Source organism: Muscardinus avellanarius, assembly GCF_963383645.1.
Source record: "Muscardinus avellanarius genome assembly, chromosome: 3".
In the NCBI taxonomy this organism is placed as follows: domain Eukaryota; kingdom Metazoa; phylum Chordata; class Mammalia; order Rodentia; family Gliridae; genus Muscardinus; species Muscardinus avellanarius.
Genome location: NC_137788.1, coordinates 126,113,280 through 126,133,627, shown reverse-complemented (window position 1 = coordinate 126,133,627; position 20,348 = coordinate 126,113,280). Strand labels below are relative to the sequence as shown.

The following is a 20,348-nucleotide window of genomic DNA, read 5'->3' as shown; positions in this document are numbered from 1 at the left end:
GTTTAGCTTGCTATCCTCCTTTCTCAGCCTTCCAAGTATTGGGATTACAGGTGTGTGCCACCAGCCTAGGCTAGGTTAATCTTTTAATGACTCAATTTCTTCATCTATATAGTGAACATAATACCTAACCTTCCTAATTTTAGGACTGTCCCAAGAACAGACTAAGAAAATATAAACAAAAGTTCTTATCAACAGGAAAGTGCTATTTAAATCTAAATATTATTATTGCTACTATCACTACTTTTACTATTACTTACCTTAATCTTGGGGTGACGAATATAGTACATATATAGTGTGGGAATGGAAAATAAAGATGCTTGTCCTAAAAATTCAAGATCACTTCTTCAAACTGAGATTTACCTCTGTTATTCAAATCTCAATTTATTAAGATTTAAATCCTCCTGCTTATATTGGAAGGGCCTTGAGACAGATTATAGGATAAAACAGCACAAAATAAATAAGAGAGAAGCTATTTAAACATGCAGGAGGCCTCTGAGACAGCTGATTGCTGGAACCAGACCTGAATTAGCCCTAAGGCTTTTTGAGATTGAGGCAAAAGTAAAATCTGCAATTTTTGTGTGTTTTTCTTTAGTGGAAGTAGAAAGGGCAATGTCATATAATATGAAGTCACTCAGACACAAATGATCACTAGGAGATTTCAGGGAAATTAGCCTCGTACTGTTTTCAGTTGTTTGTTTTACTGTTGATTATCATGACATCATCTAATTTGTACAAGTATAAATGCTTCGTGCTGATCCCATCTTAATGAAACTTAAGATTTCCTCCCACGACCAAACATACCTAATACATTTTTTTAAAAAACCACCTGCTTTGTAGGAATAGGGGCTTGCTATTTAAAGGAGATTTGAATTCTGCATCTCTGTGGTAACCTTTGAGGCTTTACTGGATTACTAAAAACAAACAAACAAACAAAAAACCTGTGCCCTTGTCCTCAGTTTGCCTTCTCTCAAAATTAATAAACTATTTAAATTTTCTAAAAATTGAAATAAAATAAACCATCCAAGCCGTACCATTCCAGGGTGTAAGAGAGTAATCTGCCTACAGCAGCTGTCACTGCCCTGATTTTCAGACTGGATTCTGCTGATGTGTGCTGGGTGGCTGCTGACCTTCACCACCCCTCCACACGCCATATCCCACGTAGAAATGACATTTCCTTTCTCAGTGACGGGCATAAAACAGAGATGACAGTGCTTCCCTGCTAGAGGTTGCAAGCACATTTGGGTTTTGTATGTGGCTCGTGACCCAGGTGTTTTCTTAGAGGACAGGGCTGCAGGCAGCATCCTGAATACCAGCTCACTGCTTGTCCATTCATTCTATCCAAGAAACTGATCACTCCATCTGTCAGGACTGCCACGTGCAGTTTTATGTGGCAAAGTGAAAGGAGGATCAGAGAATCTGAGAATTAAGTCTAGGGGAGGGATAGGATTGAGATGGGGAGGTGGCTTTGGACAGCATGCTCTAACAATTTGGAAGATTAATTAACAACATGCTATTCAATAAAACCTGAACCGACCAAATACTACTTCTGTATAGAGGGACCGAAATGAAGTTTTTACTCCCAATATTTATTTATGAAAAATAAAGATAATAGAACAAAAGACAATTGTCTTCCCCAGTTGAAAGTTTTCTAGATTCTTTTTTCAGATTGTGTCCATAAATAGCCTCAATATGAAAGTGGTCTGTTCCTCTGCCGTGTTAACTTCATACAGTGAAAACCACTGAACAATTAAGATGTGCTTTTATTAACAGGTTGGGATTATGTCCAGCTTGGACTTGTATATATTATGTGTTTGGTTTTGGTGCATAGTATCCCTCTTTGTTATAGTTTCTCTCTGCCATAACTAACATTTTTATTCCTTGTTATAATGAAGTCGAGAGACTTCTGCCATTTATGTTAATGGTTTAGCACATTGTAACCAGGTAAAGGTATTTATATCATGACCAATTATAAATAATTTATCTCTGTGGTAGTATAATTAGAAATAATTTTACTAATTCCTTAGAAACAAGGGAATTTTTTTCTAACAAGATATTTCAAATAGATATCTAGCGAACAGAAAACAAAGTGACTCCATAACTCTCTGAGCTAGTCATTTTGGGGAGTGTATTTTAAATTGCATTTTAAAATCAACAACCTGAAACCATCAGGAGCTAAAGAACTTCTTGATTACCAAAATAAGTATCTGTTTTTCTACATACTTGCCCAGGTAAGGATTGCATACGAGAATCAAAAATGGTAGACCCTTGGCAGCGCTTTCTCTTGCTTAGGGCTCTTCTCCGCGTCTCGTTCTTTGTCCCCTTGCTGCCTGCAGACAGTCTAGTGCTGTGCTCTTGCTCTGACACTGCCACCACTGCTTGGGTGAGATTCACTGATTTGAGCACCTACTCCATGGCTCTGGGCACCAGACATTTCCCACCTTTGTAAAATGAGGATAGTCACTATAGCTACTTCATAGGAGTGATCCAGGCATTCAGGTAAGGCAGGCAGTTGTGGGCCAGGCATGGATCAAGCTCTTCCTAAGTGTCGGCTGCTGTTGACATCCTCCCGAGCCATACTCCTGAGCACCTTTGAAATGCCGTTCAGTATATTCAGGTATCATTTCTGAGATATCTATGGGTCCAATCTTGATTTTTGTGGCCATTAGCAATGTGTTATGTGGATCCTGCTAAGAAACAACAATAAGATGAGCCATTCTTTGGGGCCTCCTCTATAAGACTGTAAAGAATGCAAAGGCATAGAAGACCTACTCCTTCCCTCAAGGGAAGGAATACAAGGGAGAGATAAGGCCCTACAGCTTCCCTTATGGTGGCCTCTTCTCTACAAACAGTTTATGATCTGGTTGTGGAGACGAGAAGAAGCCAACGTAGGGGAAGGTAAGAATTACAAGAACTAAAAACTGGAGGACGGCCATGACCTGCCACGTGGCACGAGACACACACATCTGTGTGGCAACAGGATTGGGGCTCTTCCGAGTGTGGAGAACCAGCTGTGGGTAGGAAGTGGAGAAGGACTCAGCCAGTGAAGGACTGGAAGGACAGGCTGGTCTGAGGGGGAGGGGCGAGGGCAAGGAATGGCAGAAGCAGGGGAGGCCGGCTTGTGATTATTGTATTAGGGAACAGCAGAGGGTTCAGTTTGACTGAAGCAAAGAATCACTGTCCGAGAGGATGAGGGTGGTCAAGTATGCCATCCCCCAACACACACACACACACACACACACACACACTTCATTTGTTCTTTTGAAAGACAGAGGGAACAGTAAGGTGAGATCCAGGAGGGAGTATACTAGAATGAAGGTCCGTAAAGGTTTACTTCTATGGAAAGTTGTTCCTGAGCGATTAGTAGAATGTTTTCTTAGCCCTGGTAAGCAGACAAGGAAGCAGAAAGGGGTAGGACCAGGGCAAGGGACCGTCAGGCAGAGGAAAAAGCCAGAGATAACATCCGGGCTGTAGGATGGTAGGATTAAGGTTTAACCTTCAAATCGAGCAAAAGTGTGAAGTGTTTAGAGAAAAGAAACACCATGATTGGTTAAGGCTTTCTTTGATAAATGGTCCGATTTGTCATTCAGTCTCAGTCCTGTCTTCATCATAAGATACAGTGCCTGCTCAAATTATTACAGAAAATTTATCTTAAGTACACATGCTGACTAGGCATGGTGGCGCATGCTTATAATTTCAGTACTTGGAAGGCTGAGACAGGAAGATCGCAAATTCACGGACAGCCTCAGCTACTTAGTGAGGCCCTCCACAACTTATTTCAAAATAAAAAATAAAAGAGGGCTGGAGATGTAGCTTGGGGGTAAAACTACCTGGGTCCAATTCCCAGTAAAATACACACACACACACACACACACAGATAAACACACATGCAAACCCTTTTAAATCCATATCATTCTAGGCTTTTTTGTTCTACAAATTTAAAGATTTTTTTTTTTCAGTACTGGGTATGGAACCCAAGAGCATCCTACCTCTGAGCTACAACCCCGGTCCTATTTTTTATTCTTTATTTTTAAAACAGGTTCTCCCTGAGTTGCAGAGGCCCTCACCAAGTAGCTTACAAGCATGGGCCAGCACATCAGCTTAACGATGTTTTCAATGATAACATACAGACCTGAATTGGGATTAGTAAATTGGTTTCTGATTACATTTAAGACCCTTTGCCCTTGATAAGTTAAAAAATAGCATTCATTTGTCCAAGCTTTAATCATCAACTAATACACTGAAGACTATGTCTTATACAAAGCTTCTTTTTCCAGTTAGGAAAGGGAGACTTTGAACTAGTTTTATCCCACTAACATCCTTTTAAATTATCAATAGAAAGCATTTTCAAAAATATCTAGAGTATATAATTGATACTTTTCTTCTTTATTAAGAAAAATGTTAAAGCAACTTCTGATGCTTTTTATGTATTAAAGAGAAACTTCCACAAATGTTCCTTGTAGGCCCAATTTGTCTTTTAGAGGATCCCAATATTTTTATTTCAGTTATGAAGTCACTATCCCTGAATAAATTCTTTCCACTTTCCAGCCCCGATTTATTCATGCTCAGCATTTTTACTTTAATGTTTTATAACACTTAGCCACAGTATTAGAGCTAGCCCCTTAAAATTAAAATGAGACGTGGGGAAGGACAAGCTATTACTATATCAGAGTTCAGCAAGGAGTGTAGTTCAGTGTAGAATGTTTGGTTAGCATGGGCCAGGCCTCAGGTTCAGTCTTCAGCACCGCAAAAATAAATAAATAAAAATACACACACATGCACACACACATACACAGGTGATAGGCAAAAAGTTTTGTTTAGCTAAATTTTCTAGTCCTATGATGAAATGCACGGTGTTGGGGCAATGTTAAACCTTAAATGGCATAATTTAGGATTTGTTTGGAGCCCCCTCCTGTATTTTTATTTGTTTATCTTGGTCTGAATCATGACTCAATAACTGACACTCTGGGCTCCTGGCCACATGCTAGACAAGGCCCTGACGTGGTACCTGGCTCAGGAGGTCCCTAACGCTGGCCTGGAATGACTATCGCTGAACATTTTCACTTGTATTGGATCTGAGTGAGGCAGAGCTCCAGCAAAAGCAGACATTTACACTTACCAGATATGACACACGAGGTCAGCTTTAATCAGAGATCATTTGCGTAAACAATTCTACAGGGAGTACAGTCGTTATTGAACAAATAGGGAGTTCAGGAGATCTGAATTTCTGTGATTTATTGCTGCCAGATGCAGGAGGATGGGCCTTACCAGCTAACTTTTGCAAATGGGGCTGCCTGTTCTTTTCTGAAGAACAAATTTCCTTCCTCATTTGCTTCTTTGTGGCCTTAGTCCTATGCTCCCATACCCCACTTAAATTTTTATCATTTCCTTCGACTCTTCCTCTCTCCTATTTTAATCTATGCATGCCCTTTCTTTACCTCTCCATAAAACTAAGTAGATAGTTATTTTCTTTATTCCAATATTTAATTTTCTACCCAATGATATTTCTTCTTCTTCATCCTCATGCTTTAAATATTCTCAAAGTTCCCAAGATAACTCAAAGTGGAACACAGCGCATCCTTTTAAACAGGGGATGCTATGCTCTTTGCAGACTCGGAAATAAAATAAAAAGTAGACATAAACCCACTTTAACAGTCCCTCAGATCTCCAATCTGCAGTTGTGTTGGAAAATACAATAGTTGAGACAGGCATCTGAGCATTCACAATAAATCATAGAGTTATGAATAAATCTTGGTTGTCAAAAGCAAATGTGTAGCCATTCCAAAGCGTCTGCCATTAGAATTCAGCAAGGCAGCTGTCAGCTGTTTTCTTGTAATTAAACAGCCAATGAGCAGCTAATTAAGACATATGTGTATACAGAAGTGGAAGTGGGTATGTTAATGAACTGTAGGAATCAATTCATTAAGTGAAAATTGTCAAAAGACCAAACATCAGATCAGCATTTCAGCCCATGCTTCACTGAGAAGAAGCTTTAAGCAGGAGGGACAACCTTCAGAACAAGACCCCACGGGACCTCCCCAGCCGTACCCGCAGCTCCACTTCCAACCAGCCCACACCTTTGGGCCAAACTATTAATAACACCGATAGGAAATGTCGTATATATTTTAAAGCTTTTTATGAAGTAGATCCAGCAAATGAGCATTTCCTACATAATTTCCTGTAGAATTACCTACATAGAAACTTGGTATTTAGTATCCTATAAAATACTATCTCCCATGCCTGAACTGCTGTATGAAACTTTGATTACAGAACTGAAAAGTCATTCTTTTACTTGTGTACCTTGTTCATCTAGGTTTCTGTTGTTGTTACTCAGCCCTACGTTGGTCTTAGTGCTTTTGGGTGGTGTGTCAATAAGTCTGTGGCCTTAGCAATAAGATGTACCTAGGATTCTTGAATTCAGACCCCAGCTTCTCCCTTACCTGCTATTTGACTTAGGTCACATAGCTTAACCTTTTGGCATGTCAGCTTTCTTACTTGTAAAACAGCTATCAAAATACTTAGAAAGTTCTAAGTTGTTGTGAATTACAAATAAATAATGTTTTCAAAATGGTCCACACTCTACCTAATATAGAATAGGTGCTCAGAGCTGGGTGTGGTGGTACACACTCTGTAATCCCAGCTCTTGGGAGGTTGACCAGGAGGACCACAGGTTCAATGACAGCCTTAGCAATGTGGCAAGACTCTCAACAACCTAGTGAGACCCTGTTTCCAAATAAAACAGTAAAATACAGCTGAAGGTATAGCTCAGAGATAGAATGCTCCTGGGTTCAGCCCCCAGTACCATGCAGGGTGCGGGGAGACTGGGTGCTCAGAATATGATGATAGTCACCACTGCTTTTCTCACCACCATTGCTCTGTCCTTGGTCATTCACCCACAAGTATTTGCTGACTTAGATTCTAAGTCCTGGGTTTGGAAACGAGGCAGTTGGTGAGAGGCAATTAATAATGCAGCAAGGTAAGGGATAAGTTCAGGGCTCTAGATGTACACATGGAACGGGCCCTTCAACCATCTTTGAGGGAGGGGCACATCAGAGAACATCCCTAAGGAAGTGAATATATGAGTGAATTCTGAAATGAAGGACCTTCCGGGAAGTGGCCGGGAGAGGGTTCCTTGGAGAAACTGGGAACAGTCTGGTGTCAGTACATGATGCTGAGAAGAGGACTGAGTTTGGGAAGGAGATGCCTGGACAGGTGGGCACCCCTGGGGGTCAGTGGGGAGCAGCTGGGGCTGGAGCAACTCTGTGTTTAGAAAGAGATCTTTAGTAATGGTGTGAAATTAATTGGAGGGAATGAGAATGGAAACAGGGCTACCAGGGTGGATAATAACCAATTCAGAAGATGATAGATGTGGGAACTCCAGAAACTTTCAGTAAAGATAGAGAGAAGTAAATGGATGTGAGCAAGAAGAAGATAGAAGCTGCCGAAATCTGCAACTGTTAAAACCTACTGGGACGTGGTCACCATATGGAAAGAAGAGAAAAACATTGGCTAAAGTTTTTGGAACTTGTGTAGATGGAGGGAAAGGTGATGAGGACCTAGAAGGCCCAACCACATGTTTGGGTAAATGCCCATCAAAGCAAAGAGGACTCATTCAAGCAACCCGCTGTAAGCTGGGGACCCCTGAGGGCTGGGCTCAGTCCAGTCACATGTGGGCACAAGTTTTTAACAACTGCCTTTCTGAAAAGCAAAGTGTCTATATCTGTATGTGTGTACATTAGTATATAGTTCACTGATACTGTGTTATACACTTTACAAATAGTAAGATGTTTAATATTCTTTATTATGAATTTCATGTAGACAAATGATTCTCATTAAATGCTCTCACTGATTTTTGCTGAACTCTTCCATCTATGCCTGTGGTAACAGCTGACAAAAGTCTATCATTCCAGCCCGAACCTTGGTTGATATCTCATTTAGAGTAATGAATAGAGCCAGGCATGGTGGCGCACGCTTATAATCCTCACGCTTGGGAGGCTGAGACAGGAGGATCGTGAAGGTTCGAAGCCAGCCTCAGCTACTTAGTGAGGCTCTAAACAACTTAGTGAGACCCTGTTTCCAAATAAAATATAAAATGGGTCTGGGAGTATAGCCCGGAGGTAGAATGCCTCTGGGTTCCACCCCCAGTACCAATAATAATAATAATAATAATAATAATAATAATAATAATATAAAAATAAGAGTAATGAAAAAACAGGACATAGCTTAAAACTACTTGTTCATCAGTGATGATGTAAACAACTTTGTTGAATCACCTAATAGCTTTCAAATGCTGGACGATTTTCTCCACTTTTTTGTGCTGTTCTTAATGTGATGGCTACACATATAACATACTTTTAAATTTAATTCACACTGTTATCATTTTCTCAATCACTTTGTAAAATTCAGACAATAAGCAAGGCAACAAATCAGGCTTTGACTTGTAGCATTACCCCAATTCCTGTGGTGTTAAATCCCCCACCACATGGCTTTTTCAAGCTACCGGACAAACCATCTCACTGAACGCAGAGTAAAGAGATGAACAGCCAACACACTACTATCTACGATTTCCATGTAAATTTCCATGGTGTGACAACCTCAAGAACAGAGACCCTAGCAAAATAATAAACTAGTGAGTTAAATTTTAATTGTTAGGCTTAGCAGCTGGATTTAACAAGTTTCCTGGAATGTTAGCAGTCAGCTCTTGCACCCTGGTATAAGCCTTCTCCTGAACTCCATGGCCTCAGTCCTGATCCTGGGAGCTCATCGAGTGGAGACAGTGAGCAGTCATGGTGTACATATTTTTTACTTTTTTAAGTATTAGGGAATAGACTTCCCTCATGAATGGGCAGATGTCAGAAATTAAGCTCAGGGGCTGGGATGTAGCTCAGTAGCAAAAAGCCTGCTTTGCAGGTGTGGCGCTCTGGGTTCGATCCCCGGTTCAAAAAACAAACAAACAAACAAACAAACAAAAATGACAAAAAAGAAGCCCATTTAAAAAAGTAAGCTAGCCAGGTGTGGTGGAGCACGCTTGTAATCCCTGCGCTTGGGAGGCAGAGACAGGAGGATCACGCTGGTTCGGAGCCAGCCTTGCTGGCTTACGAGACCCTGTTTCCAAATTTAAAATATATATATATAAAATAGGTCTGGGAGTGTAGCCTGGAGGTAGAAGGGCTTCCAGGAACCCCAGTACCACCAAAGAGAAAAATAAAATAAAAAATAAAAAAGTAAGCTAAGAAATTAAGCTCAAAGGCACTTGGCACTTTAAAGGTAAGGTGAAATTAGGAGAGAAATACTTGAGAGAAGTCTTTGTGACATGGAAACTAGAGGGTTGATATATGAAGACTCTTGTGTGTCAGGAAGTTGAGACTCTGTGACTTGAGTATTATGTGTTCAACACTTAAGAGGAGAGATTTAAGCAAGAGGACACTGGACTCAAAATCAGGACACTCGCTTTTAAGGACCAGTACTGACATGTACCAGCTGTGGGACCTTAAAGTCATTCACATTCTGAGGTCCATGTTTGTTATCTCAAAATTAAAAAAAAAAAAAAACTAGTGTAGACCTCTGGTTCTTAACAAAGGAAAGACAGAATCTTCAGGGATCTTTGTTAAAATATTTACTGCACAAAATTGACAGTCTTCTTTTTACGCATAAAAATGGCAGTTTCATGTTGTCCAAAATATTAGGTATGCCTGCACTACATAGTGAAAGGTGTGGCTTCTTAAAGCTCCATGGAGGATTCTGATGTACCAACTGATAGTTTCTCACCGTCCAGCTCTGAAGGCCTGTATTTCTGTTACTCTCATGTTCTACTTGCAGTGACTGTGTCAGTAACTACCACTAGGTGGTGGTACTGTGCCACAGTCACACTCTGCTCAAGAGCATCCTGGTGGCTCTTCCTTGAAGTCCACCATGTTCGTAATTGTACATCTCCATGTACTTTGACACCGTAAGAAGCAAACTTTCACCAAACCTACAGAAGTAATCCACTAGCTCACCTTTTTAGAAATAATAAGATTGCAAAATCATATATTTTATATATTTCATAGCTTCAGCACTTTTCTTTTGATATATAGCTCCTCCATTGTGCCCCAACTCCAGGCACTGGTGAATGCTCTCTCCGCCCTGAATGACAGCCTCAGACTGCCCAGCCCCCGGAACTCATGGGTCAGGTCACTTACTTTTTTGGGGGGGACCTTCTTTAAGGATTGCTTCCGGATCAGACAAGATCCTGCTTCTACCCTTAAAAGCATGTTGCTTCTTTTAGGTAGAAAGAATAGAAAGTACTTTTCTTTTTTAAGCTTTCTCTATCTTAGGTGTCCTCTTTTCTTTAATATTTCATCAGTTTAACTTCCAAAACACTTAACTCTCTGAGAAAGCCCTCAAGGAATACCAAAAAGGAGAGGTTTAAAAAAGAAGGCCAAGCCCTTATTCTTTCTGAACTGCAGAATTCAGTGTTTGCCTGAGTCATGGAAGCTCATCCAGTCTCTCCTTTCATAACTGCCATCCTGTAGCCCCGCTCCACCCCTTCCCATCTGGTATTCCATAGTTAACTTGTAGGCATGACTCTGTTGACTTAGTCCAAAAGAAAGATCTCTTCCCTGGCTCTCAGAACTTCATGGCAAGCCCTTACTCAGTGGGCTCAATTGAAGAAAAAATGAAGATGGTGTGTCTGCCTGCTTGCTTTCCTCAAACTTCCAAACCGAGACCTCTCGATAAGTGTAGTCCTCTTCTGAATGGACAGCTGGGAAACGACGTTAGTTCCATCCACGGTGCCACTCCCCCACGCATACGTGGAATGCCTTATGAATGTGCCTTGCCATTTATGCTGTAATTACTCGGACATCTTTAATGATAGTGACTCTCGGAGTCCTCACCTTAAGTTGTGTTGTTATTTGCTTTGTTGTTATTTGCCAGAGTGATTGAGATACAGACAAGGTAAACTGAAAGGGACCTGATGCATCTGGTCAGAAATGAAGGAAAATGATGGAATTGTAAGGCTGATTTTCTCAAGTGACTCCTAACCCATATCAATTGCAGCTACAGATGAGGATTTTGTGAAATGTCTGGACAGTGACAGCCTGAGTCAGCTAAAGGGGCTAATCTGAAGGAAAACAGTATTTACTTCTTTTTTTTTTTTGCATTAAATAGGGAGAAAAAGGCAGGTAATAGTAGTAAAAGTCCCACACAGGGATGGGGGTCCCCAAAAGGGTTGCCTGAAAATAGTAAATTCAGAGTGGATAGGTCCTGCTACTTAATTTTTTTAGCTGGTTAGTGGTTTTTTGTTTGTTTGTTTGTTTGTTTGTTTGTTTGCAGTAGTAGGGATTGAACCTAGGAGCATTCTACCTCTGAGCTACACTGCCAACCCTATTTTTTATTCTTTATTTTCAAAGAGAGTCTCACTAAGTTGCAGAGGGCTTCACAAAGTACCAGAGGGCTGGCCTGGAATCTGTCTCAGCCTTCCAAGTACTAGGATTATCCATACCTTTTTTCTTTTCACACTAACTTAATGCTTTTCTTATATGAAAACCATGAAGGAGGAATTCTTTTGACACACAAGAGAAGCAGAAAAGTAGAAAGGACAGCAGTATGAGTTCTGGAAATAAACTAGGAAATTCATACCCTGGCTTTGTCTTCTTCTAGAGATGGGATTCTAAGCAAAGTCTATGCACCACCACAAGTTTTGCATTCTTTAGCCTTAAAAGTAGAGAAATAATAGGACCGGTTTCATATTGTCCTTGTTAAAAGTTGTCATTATCCACATAAAGCACAGAGTGCCTTGCATGTAGTAAGAACTATTTTAACAGTACCAGGGATTTGCTCTCATCAGACCTCTTAAGACACACTTATATGGAGATGGCTGTCATGGAGAAGGTTGCCATACTCACAAATCCCTAGAAATAGGACCCGTGTCACCACATGCAGCGGGGCCACCTGGGGCAACATCAAGAAAACATGTGCCGGAACCTGTAGTGTGGTTTCCACAGGAAAGAAACACGCTACTGGGTGAGGGGGCTTGGGGCTGGCTAGTTCACGCCTAGTCCATTCTAATAGGGAGTGGGGGGTGGGACCTGCATGCAGCTGTTCCTAGTTGTCTATACATAGCACTGGGTGATGAGGCAAGGGAATTCTATCTGGAAGTATAAAACCTAGTATAAAACCTGTCTGGTGTATGACTCTGGATTAGTTGGTAAGTTGTTTGCTCTCTGTGGGAATTAACTAGGCCCAGGAAGAGAAGTACCTTGGGGTCAGCAAGGTACCAAGATACCAGAACATCAAAAATGCAAAATGAAAAGGTGTCATTAGTACAGGCACTCATTAAGACTGGTCTCTCTGTCTGTCTGCCATCATGCCCTCGCAGTGTTCCCTGCCATAGATCAGACTGATGCTTTTATAAGGCTTCTGTGCTAACATTCGGCTTTATTCATGGTGGTGTGATCTTAAATTAATATGTGGAAACTAATAACAGCATCCTCTTCATTCATGACCCAGCCACTCGTCAAGAGCTGTATGTAGTTTTGGATCTCAGGCTTTTGAAAGAAGAGAAAGAATTAGGATCTTGGGAAGAAAGACTAAAGGTGGAAAAGAACCTAGAAAGAAAGGTGACAGATGCTCTGACTGGGGCCGCAAAGGAGACAGCTAGGAGACAGCTCGGCAGCCTCACGTGCTGATTGAATTTAAAGGAAAAAAAGAACATGTAGACAGCCTCCATATTCAGAGATCCTAAAACAACTATAACAGGCTTAATGTGAAGCCATCAAAGTTCTACCCTAACTATAGGAAGAGCAAATAAATTCCTGATCCGAGGCACCTGCTGCAGGAGCATACACGAAGGGTGTGAGCAGGGGTTGAGCCTCCAGACAGAGATAAACACCTTTCAGCTGTGACAGAGATGACGCATCCCAGACCGAAATAAACACCTATGCAGGTGCCCTCCTGGCATCTCTTTCAAAGTATTATCTACCTCTGTTACCATTTATATTTTCTTGAATCCCCTCCATTGAACCCCAGAGAAAGCTTTCTTTCCCATTACTTTTCACAGGGGACAATACATACACACACACATGCACAGCATTAGATACCTTGAGAAAAGATTGCTTACCAGGAGGGATCAGACTTGATATAGGGTAGACTTAGAGTATGCTAGAGAGACAGAGATGTTGGGCCCCCAGCCTGGCCCATGGCTAGTTTAGCAACTTAGCAAAGTACAAGAAGGGGCAAGCGGTTGGGATTCTGCCACATGTTCCTTCCCAGGTCGATTTTTAAACTGGGGCAGGGACAGTGGCACACACCTCTAACACCAGCAACTTGAGATGCTGAGGCAGAACAATCACAAGTTTAAGGTTAGCCTTGGAAATTCAGCAGGATCCTGTTTCAAAATAAAAGTAAAATATGGCTGGGATATAGCTCAAAGGTAAAAATGCCCTTGAGTTTCATCCCCGATGCCAAAAAAAAAAATTAAAAGATGAAAAGTACTGAGGGGGGTAGCTCAGTATTAGGGCATCCCTATGTTCAATCCCCAGCACTACAATTTTTTTAAAAAGTAAAGGACTGGGAGTTAAGTTTGCAGGCATCATATACAATGACTTGGTCCCCAGAGGTCCCCAGCCATCACACAATGAAGCAGATGATCCTTCTCAAGTAGCACACATACTTTTGAACTTGCATATTGTAGGAAAAAATTACAAAGCACAGATAAACAAAAGAAAGCCAAAAACACTGGTGTCCCCACCAACCAAAACTAACAGTTTTTTTCATTTGGGGGCATAATTTTCTAAAATTTCTTCTTAAATATATGGATTATTTTTCTTAAAATAAAAAATTGGATCATACTGTGTTTAGTTTTTTAACTACTTTTTTAATGTAAAGATTTAAAATAATAAATTTTATTAATTATTTGAAAAATTCTGTTTAACAAACTACTTCATATCAATTTGTTTATAAAATCCTATTCTTTTACAAAGTTTCTTTTTCTTTTAACAATTTTTTTTATTGAACATAAATAGTATACATTTAAACTATATTTGGTGCCCTCTTCCCCCCGCCCCCGTTTTCCCTTCCCTCCTCCCACCAATGGTTGTCCAGGTTAAACATGTCTTATTCATAATTTTACACATTAGTTTTTTAACTACTTTAAAAAAAATTAGTGCAGCTTTTTGGGAGGCTGAGACAGGAAGATCACAAGTTTGAGGACAGCTTCAACAAGTATTGAGACTCATCAACCTATTAAAACCCTGTTTTAAAATAAAAATAAAATAGGGCTGGGGGTATAGGTCAGAGTTAGAATGCCCCTGGACACACACACACACACACACACACACACACACACACACACACCAGGGTGTTTTATTATATTTTATAAAAATAACTATTTCTAAAATACCTTTTTTTTTTAAGAGGTACTGGGATTCCTGGAAACCCTTGTATCTCTGGGCTACACTCCCAGACCTATTTATATATATTTTTTTTAAATTTGGAAACAGGGTCTCCTAAGCCAGCAAGGCTGGCTGCGAACCTGCATGATCCTCCTGTCTCCGCCTCCCAAGCGAGGGGATTACAAGAGTGTGCCACCACGCCCAGCTTAAAATACCATTTTTAATGGTGCCAAATTCTATTGTATGGCATTACAATATGACTTGCAATTCACTAACCTTGACACTTAGGATCTTTCTAAATTTTTTCATAGTACATAAAGTGCAGTGAAGAAGATCCGTATAGGTGAATCTTTGTAACATTCTTAATATTCCTTTAAGGTTTGTTTATTCCTTAACAGGTAACTACTGGCCAGGCACAGTGGTGCACACCTGTAATTCCAGCTGCTAGCCTCAAACTAGTGAGACCTTGTCCCCAAATTTAGAAAAAATAAAGAGTTGGGGATATATCTCAGTGGTAGAGCACCCCTGGAATCAATCCCTAGCACCAAAATAATAATACTATTTTAAGCAATCACTGGCTCAATAAGTATATAGGTTTTTAAGAATTTTAATACAACTGCCATCTTGGCCTTCAAAGAAATCCTTTAGTGGGAAAGTGCCCTTGTCATTCTGCCTAACCCCTCTCTCGCTTCTCAGGGACTTTGCAGTCTCCTGTCCGTGAGTACCCCTTGTTGAAGGATACCCCTTCACCATAAGTCTTCCAAGTGCTAGTTATCTCTTCATGGCTCTACCTCATGAAAATGATTCTAGTCATTTCTCCTGTGTACATACCCGGCTTGCAACCCCCCCAAAAGATAAGTCAATAATAAGCAGATAACTGAAACCCCTCATATATATAGGGATTAAGAAATATGCTTCTAAATAACATAAGGCTCAAAAAATTTCTGGAAAATTATAACATATTTTCAGGTGAATTATAATGAAAATACTATACAAAAAAGCTTGTGGGTTGTTGCTAAAATATAACTTAAAGGAAAATTTTCAGCTTTAAGAAGAAACACTGAACGTCAGTGACCTAAGAATCCTGTTCAGCAAGTTAATAGACACACACACAAATAAAATTCATGAGGTCAGTAGCTTCCTCCAAACACCCTTTCAACACAGTGCTCTGTGGTAGGAGGAACTTGACGGCCACAGATCGGATTTGTTAAATATTAAAAGGCCATTATTCTGAACACTGGTTTTTCCAACTGTCAAAGACTGAGGAGCATTCCCAATCTGATTGATCTATCAGAATAATTTGTCCAAGTATCATCTCTGTCCTTTCACTAGTAAACTGGAATTTGGGGGTGAGAAACCCGGGAGCACCATGTGTCTATGCGTGCTCCCAGAGAGCACAGAGTGCCAGGACCACAGCACTCTGGGCTGCGGTGCACCTGCCATCTCTGACCTTGGGACGACCCAGAGAAGTGTTTTGGTGTTTATTTCACTAAAAGTATTTTGGAGATAAGGACTACAGATAAATCCCTTTGTTTCTTTCCATCAAACATATTGCTTTTGATTACCCAAAGCCAAGAACAGGAGCTTGGTCTTGTGCCTCTCACATACACAACTGAAGTTCAAGTTTTGCATGTGTAAGGGGTGGAGGATTAGGCTCTGGGGATCAATTTTACCCAAGGAAAAAGAAGTGACTTTAATTTCATTAATGGTCTCCTGGATGATTCCGCTACAAGTTTAATTCTCTATTAAATATTAATGCTGCTCAGTGCTTAGTATACTTGCCTTTAGTATCTTACCACTCAAATTGACACTAACCTGTTTTATGTTTTATAACTGAATCACAGGGCTTTTTCAGGAGAAGTCAGCAAAGCAATGCCACCTACTCCTGTCCTCGTCAGAAGAACTGTTTGATTGATCGAACCAGTAGAAATCGCTGCCAACACTGTCGATTGCAGAAATGTCTTGCCGTGGGGATGTCTCGAGACGGTGAGCTCGCCTGCACGGCCGGCGTGGTGCGATAGCATGGGGTTGTGAAAGCACTTTCTGAAACAGGAACCCAGATCTGCCAGAGGACTCCTCGCCCAGGCTCCTCCTAGGCAGTGTTACGGGATCCACAGCAGCTGCTCTCTCCTCTCTACTAGAGTCAGCAAACTGGCTGACGGAGGAATCGCATAGAGGAGAAATGTCTTAGAGTCATAAAAATCCTCCTAGTTTTGACAGTCTCAGATGTTACAGGTGGATAAATTGGTTGAAGGTAACTGTCATCTGAACGCTTTCGTAAAACACCTCTGCTAGGCCTTTTCCCCCATCAGAAACACGCCAGAACTACTCTTTGCTTACTTTACATTATTAAGTTTACTAGCAGCTGGGATAGGGAGCTCTTATGCAGACTTGGTCTTTTGACTCACATGCCAAAGACAAATATTTATGCATAGAGCATGAAAATAGTGCAAGGTGTGGCTTGATGACAAACCCTCTTTTCATTAAACGAGCTACTTGAAGAACTGGAGACCAGCTACCATTCTATTATAGAAGACTTCTAGGTCTTTCTGGGAAGCTAGCATTAGTGCACTGCCTCATCAGCACCAGATTTCAAGACAGTTATTCTTATAATGGGGGCAGGGCACAAAGTATGGCAGGTCTACTTTAAACAATTTTCTGAATATATCTGTTGGCTGTCTTTAAGAGGTCCCTTTGAAGGGAAATGTCTCCTCCAAAGGAACATCAGCCTGTGGAAACCTTGCCTTCTCCATAATCATATGTTCTTAGGACCTGGGGATCCAGGGAACCCACTCACATACAAGTTTTCTTTCATTTCTACATATTCTACAAGGCTACCCTGAGCACCACTAAAAAAGTAAAGTTTCTGTCATCAGAAGATAGATATAAGTCACTGGACATGGTGGCACATACTCGTAAATCTCAGTATTTGGAAGGCAGAGACAGAAGGATTGCAGGTTTGAGGCCAGCCTTAGCAACTTAGTGAGACTCTCCGCAACCTAGTGAGACCCTATTTAAAAAAAATTTTTAAAAAGGACTGGGGGTATAACTCAGAGGTAGAATGCCCCTGGGTTAAATCCCTAATATCTATCTCTCTCTCTCTCTCTCTCTCTCTCTCTCTCTCTCTCTCTCTCTCTCTCTCTCTCACACACACACACACACACACACACACACACACACACCAGCACTTATACCATATTCTCACAAATCCCTGAGATATGCAGCTCTGTAGAGTTCACCTTCTAATGGCACTAAACTGACAAAGTTAAGTGTATCCCTATGTACCTGTAAGTTAAAAAATCACAATAGCTGGTCATTTATCCCACTTATTGCATGATATGGTCACTGTTAATATTAAGGCAAAGTTTCAAGCACAACTGCACAGTCACGCCAGAATGAGCTTCACCTGTGGAGTGAGTCCCCTGGGGTGTCTTAGAGCATTCTTTTGCAAAATATTAAGTAACCTCAGTATGTCTTCTGGAAATTTTGCATATTAAGAAATAGTACAAGTTGTCATGGGCATGGAGTGAATTGGGGGGCTTATAAAGCTATATAGCCCTTCAATTCAGAGACCCATCAGCCTGACTGACATCTAACCAGCCCCACCTAAGTTTGCTATTTGAGTAACAGAAGCTAAAATGTGCCTAGCATCCCAGATTACTTGTTTCTTCTGTCCTTTTGGAAAGGACAGCATGCCCTCCTGTCCTTTTGGAAGATGCAAGAATCTGCCAGCCGGCCAGTGTGTGGCCTTGATCCCAACCTCACCCCTCTCCCACTTCCTGCCCAGACTCCAGGAACCTTGTTGATAGTGAGCAGGGGGAGCTTATCCCCCACCCACAAGCAGAATCAATTTAACTCAATCAACTGGGATAAATAAATTTCTCTAGCAGAGGCATTATCTATACATAGAGTCTAGCTAAAAAATCAAATCTTGGAGGAAAGAATTCAGGCCAGGAAATCATAGGGGGGGGGGGTGTTATTAGTTTCAATTATCTGGGTGTTTAAGGAGAAATTATTTGAGATTCCAAACAAACTGGAAAGGTGGTACAGCCATTCCACCCAAAATATGGGGACACATCCTGAGGAATAGGATTGCAAACACAAACCCACTCCGCAGGGATCCTCCACCATGTATTCCCTTTCAATATTCTTTTTACTTGAGGCCAAATGAGAACAGCAGAAGGTACTGCTGAAAGATGGGTCCGAGGGCTCCATAGGGATTCTAGGACCCCTGAGGGAAAGAGAGGTTCTTAGGTCAGGCCAGCTTAGGTCAGGAAGAGCGTGGAATTCAGAGAATTAGAAAGACCCCATCCAGGCCAGGTGTGGTTGCCACACTTGTAATCCCAGCGCTTGGGAAACAGACAGGAGGATTGCACAGGTTCAAAGCCATCCTCGGCTACTTAGTGAGGCTCTCAGCAACTTAGTGAGACCCTGTTTCTAAATAAAATATATCTGGGAGTGTAGCCCAGAAGTAGAAAAGCCCCTGGGTTCTATCCCCAGTACCACAAAAGAAAGGAAGGAAGGAAGGAAGGAAGGAAGGAAGGAAGGAAGGAAGGAAGGAAGGGTGGATGGATGGATCCCATCCAGGGCTCTCCATGAAGCCACAGATCTAGCTGTTTGGCAGGGAAGAACCTGATTTGGGTACAGAGAACAGAGATCTGAATGAAAGTGGAGGGCTGAGCCTCTGCCTTGGTGTGCCCTGTGAGTGCATCGCTGCCAGGGGAGAAGGAAGTCTAGGCCGGCCACAGAGGTGCTAGGTGAGCAGCCCTTAAGTAGCACCTCAATGGTATCCAATGTCCCCAGGCATGTGATGGGCAGCAGGAGCTCAGAAGGAGATGGCCTCGGGCTCCTCCATCATCCTGAGTCTGCTTCTGAAACATGAGTTTCTCTGGGGTAGGGTGAGAGGGGGTGGAGCCCGTTTGCAGCCTGGATGATGTCCTTATTTTGTGGTTATTGCTTGAGAAAGCCTAAAAAGGAATCAGAGGAGAATAGCAAAGCACGCGGTCTGTGGCACAGTTTGGCTGTTTTCTTCCAGCTGTAAAATTCGGCCGAATGTCGAAAAAGCAGAGGGACAGCTTGTACGCGGAGGTACAGAAGCACCGGCTGCAGCAGCAGCAGCGAGACCACCAGCAGCAGCCCGGGGAGGCCGAGCCGCTGACGCCCACCTACAACATCTCGGCCAACGGGCTGACGGAGCTTCATGACGACCTCAGCACCTACATCGATGGGCACACGCCCGAGGGCAGCAAGGCCGACTCGGCCGTCAGCAGCTTCTACCTGGACATACAGCCCTCGCCAGACCAGTCAGGGCTTGATATCAATGGAATCAAACCGGAGCCCATATGTGACTACACACCAGCACCCGGCTTCTTTCCCTACTGTTCCTTCACCAATGGAGAGACGTCCCCAACTGTGTCCATGGCAGAACTAGGTAATGGCTTGCGTGCTTGCACTGGGATGCTCTGTTCCTGCTCTTTTTGTAAGGGGTATGTCTGACTTTTCTCAGATGAGTTATGTTGTTAAAATGATACGATGGCCCTTTCCCACTCCGGCTACGGAACATTCTTGCCTGCCCCTTGCTTTTGACTGTCTTCTGTTTCCCATAAAGGTATACACCTCTTGCCACCAGAGATGAGACAAAACGCACAAAAGCAGACACTAAATCCTGCAGAAAACAGTAAGCTCAGGGAATGAGCACATTGACATCGATAGTTACTTTAGTGACATCCCTTACTCTATACCTAAGGTCAAAAATGAAAGCCCACAAACAGGACCCGGCCCATAGACATGTGTTTTTGACCAGCACACATTTATAACATGATTGATCAAGTGATAAAATGTAAGCTTTTTTGTGTGTGTTTTTAAATGACACATAATAATTACAATATTTCTAGAAAACAATGTCATTTTTAGATACATGGTATAATAATCCAATAGGGATATTTAGCATATCTCTCCCCTCATATATTTATCATG

General features: G+C 41.7%; 1 protein-coding gene across 2 annotated transcripts in view; it reads left to right on the top strand.

The window, feature by feature from the left end:
* The window catches only part of RORA (RAR related orphan receptor A), a gene marked incomplete at both ends in the record, with an annotated part of 742,740 nt that overhangs the window by 706,333 nt on the left and 16,059 nt on the right, over positions 1-20,348 (top strand). For both annotated transcript variants that reach the window (XM_080692443.1, XM_080692442.1), the window contains 2 exons: positions 16,217-16,358; positions 19,408-19,803. In XM_080692443.1, coding sequence (XP_080548569.1) covers positions 16,217-16,358; positions 19,408-19,803 — 538 coding nt within the window. The remainder of the gene's footprint in view (positions 1-16,216; positions 16,359-19,407; positions 19,804-20,348) is intronic.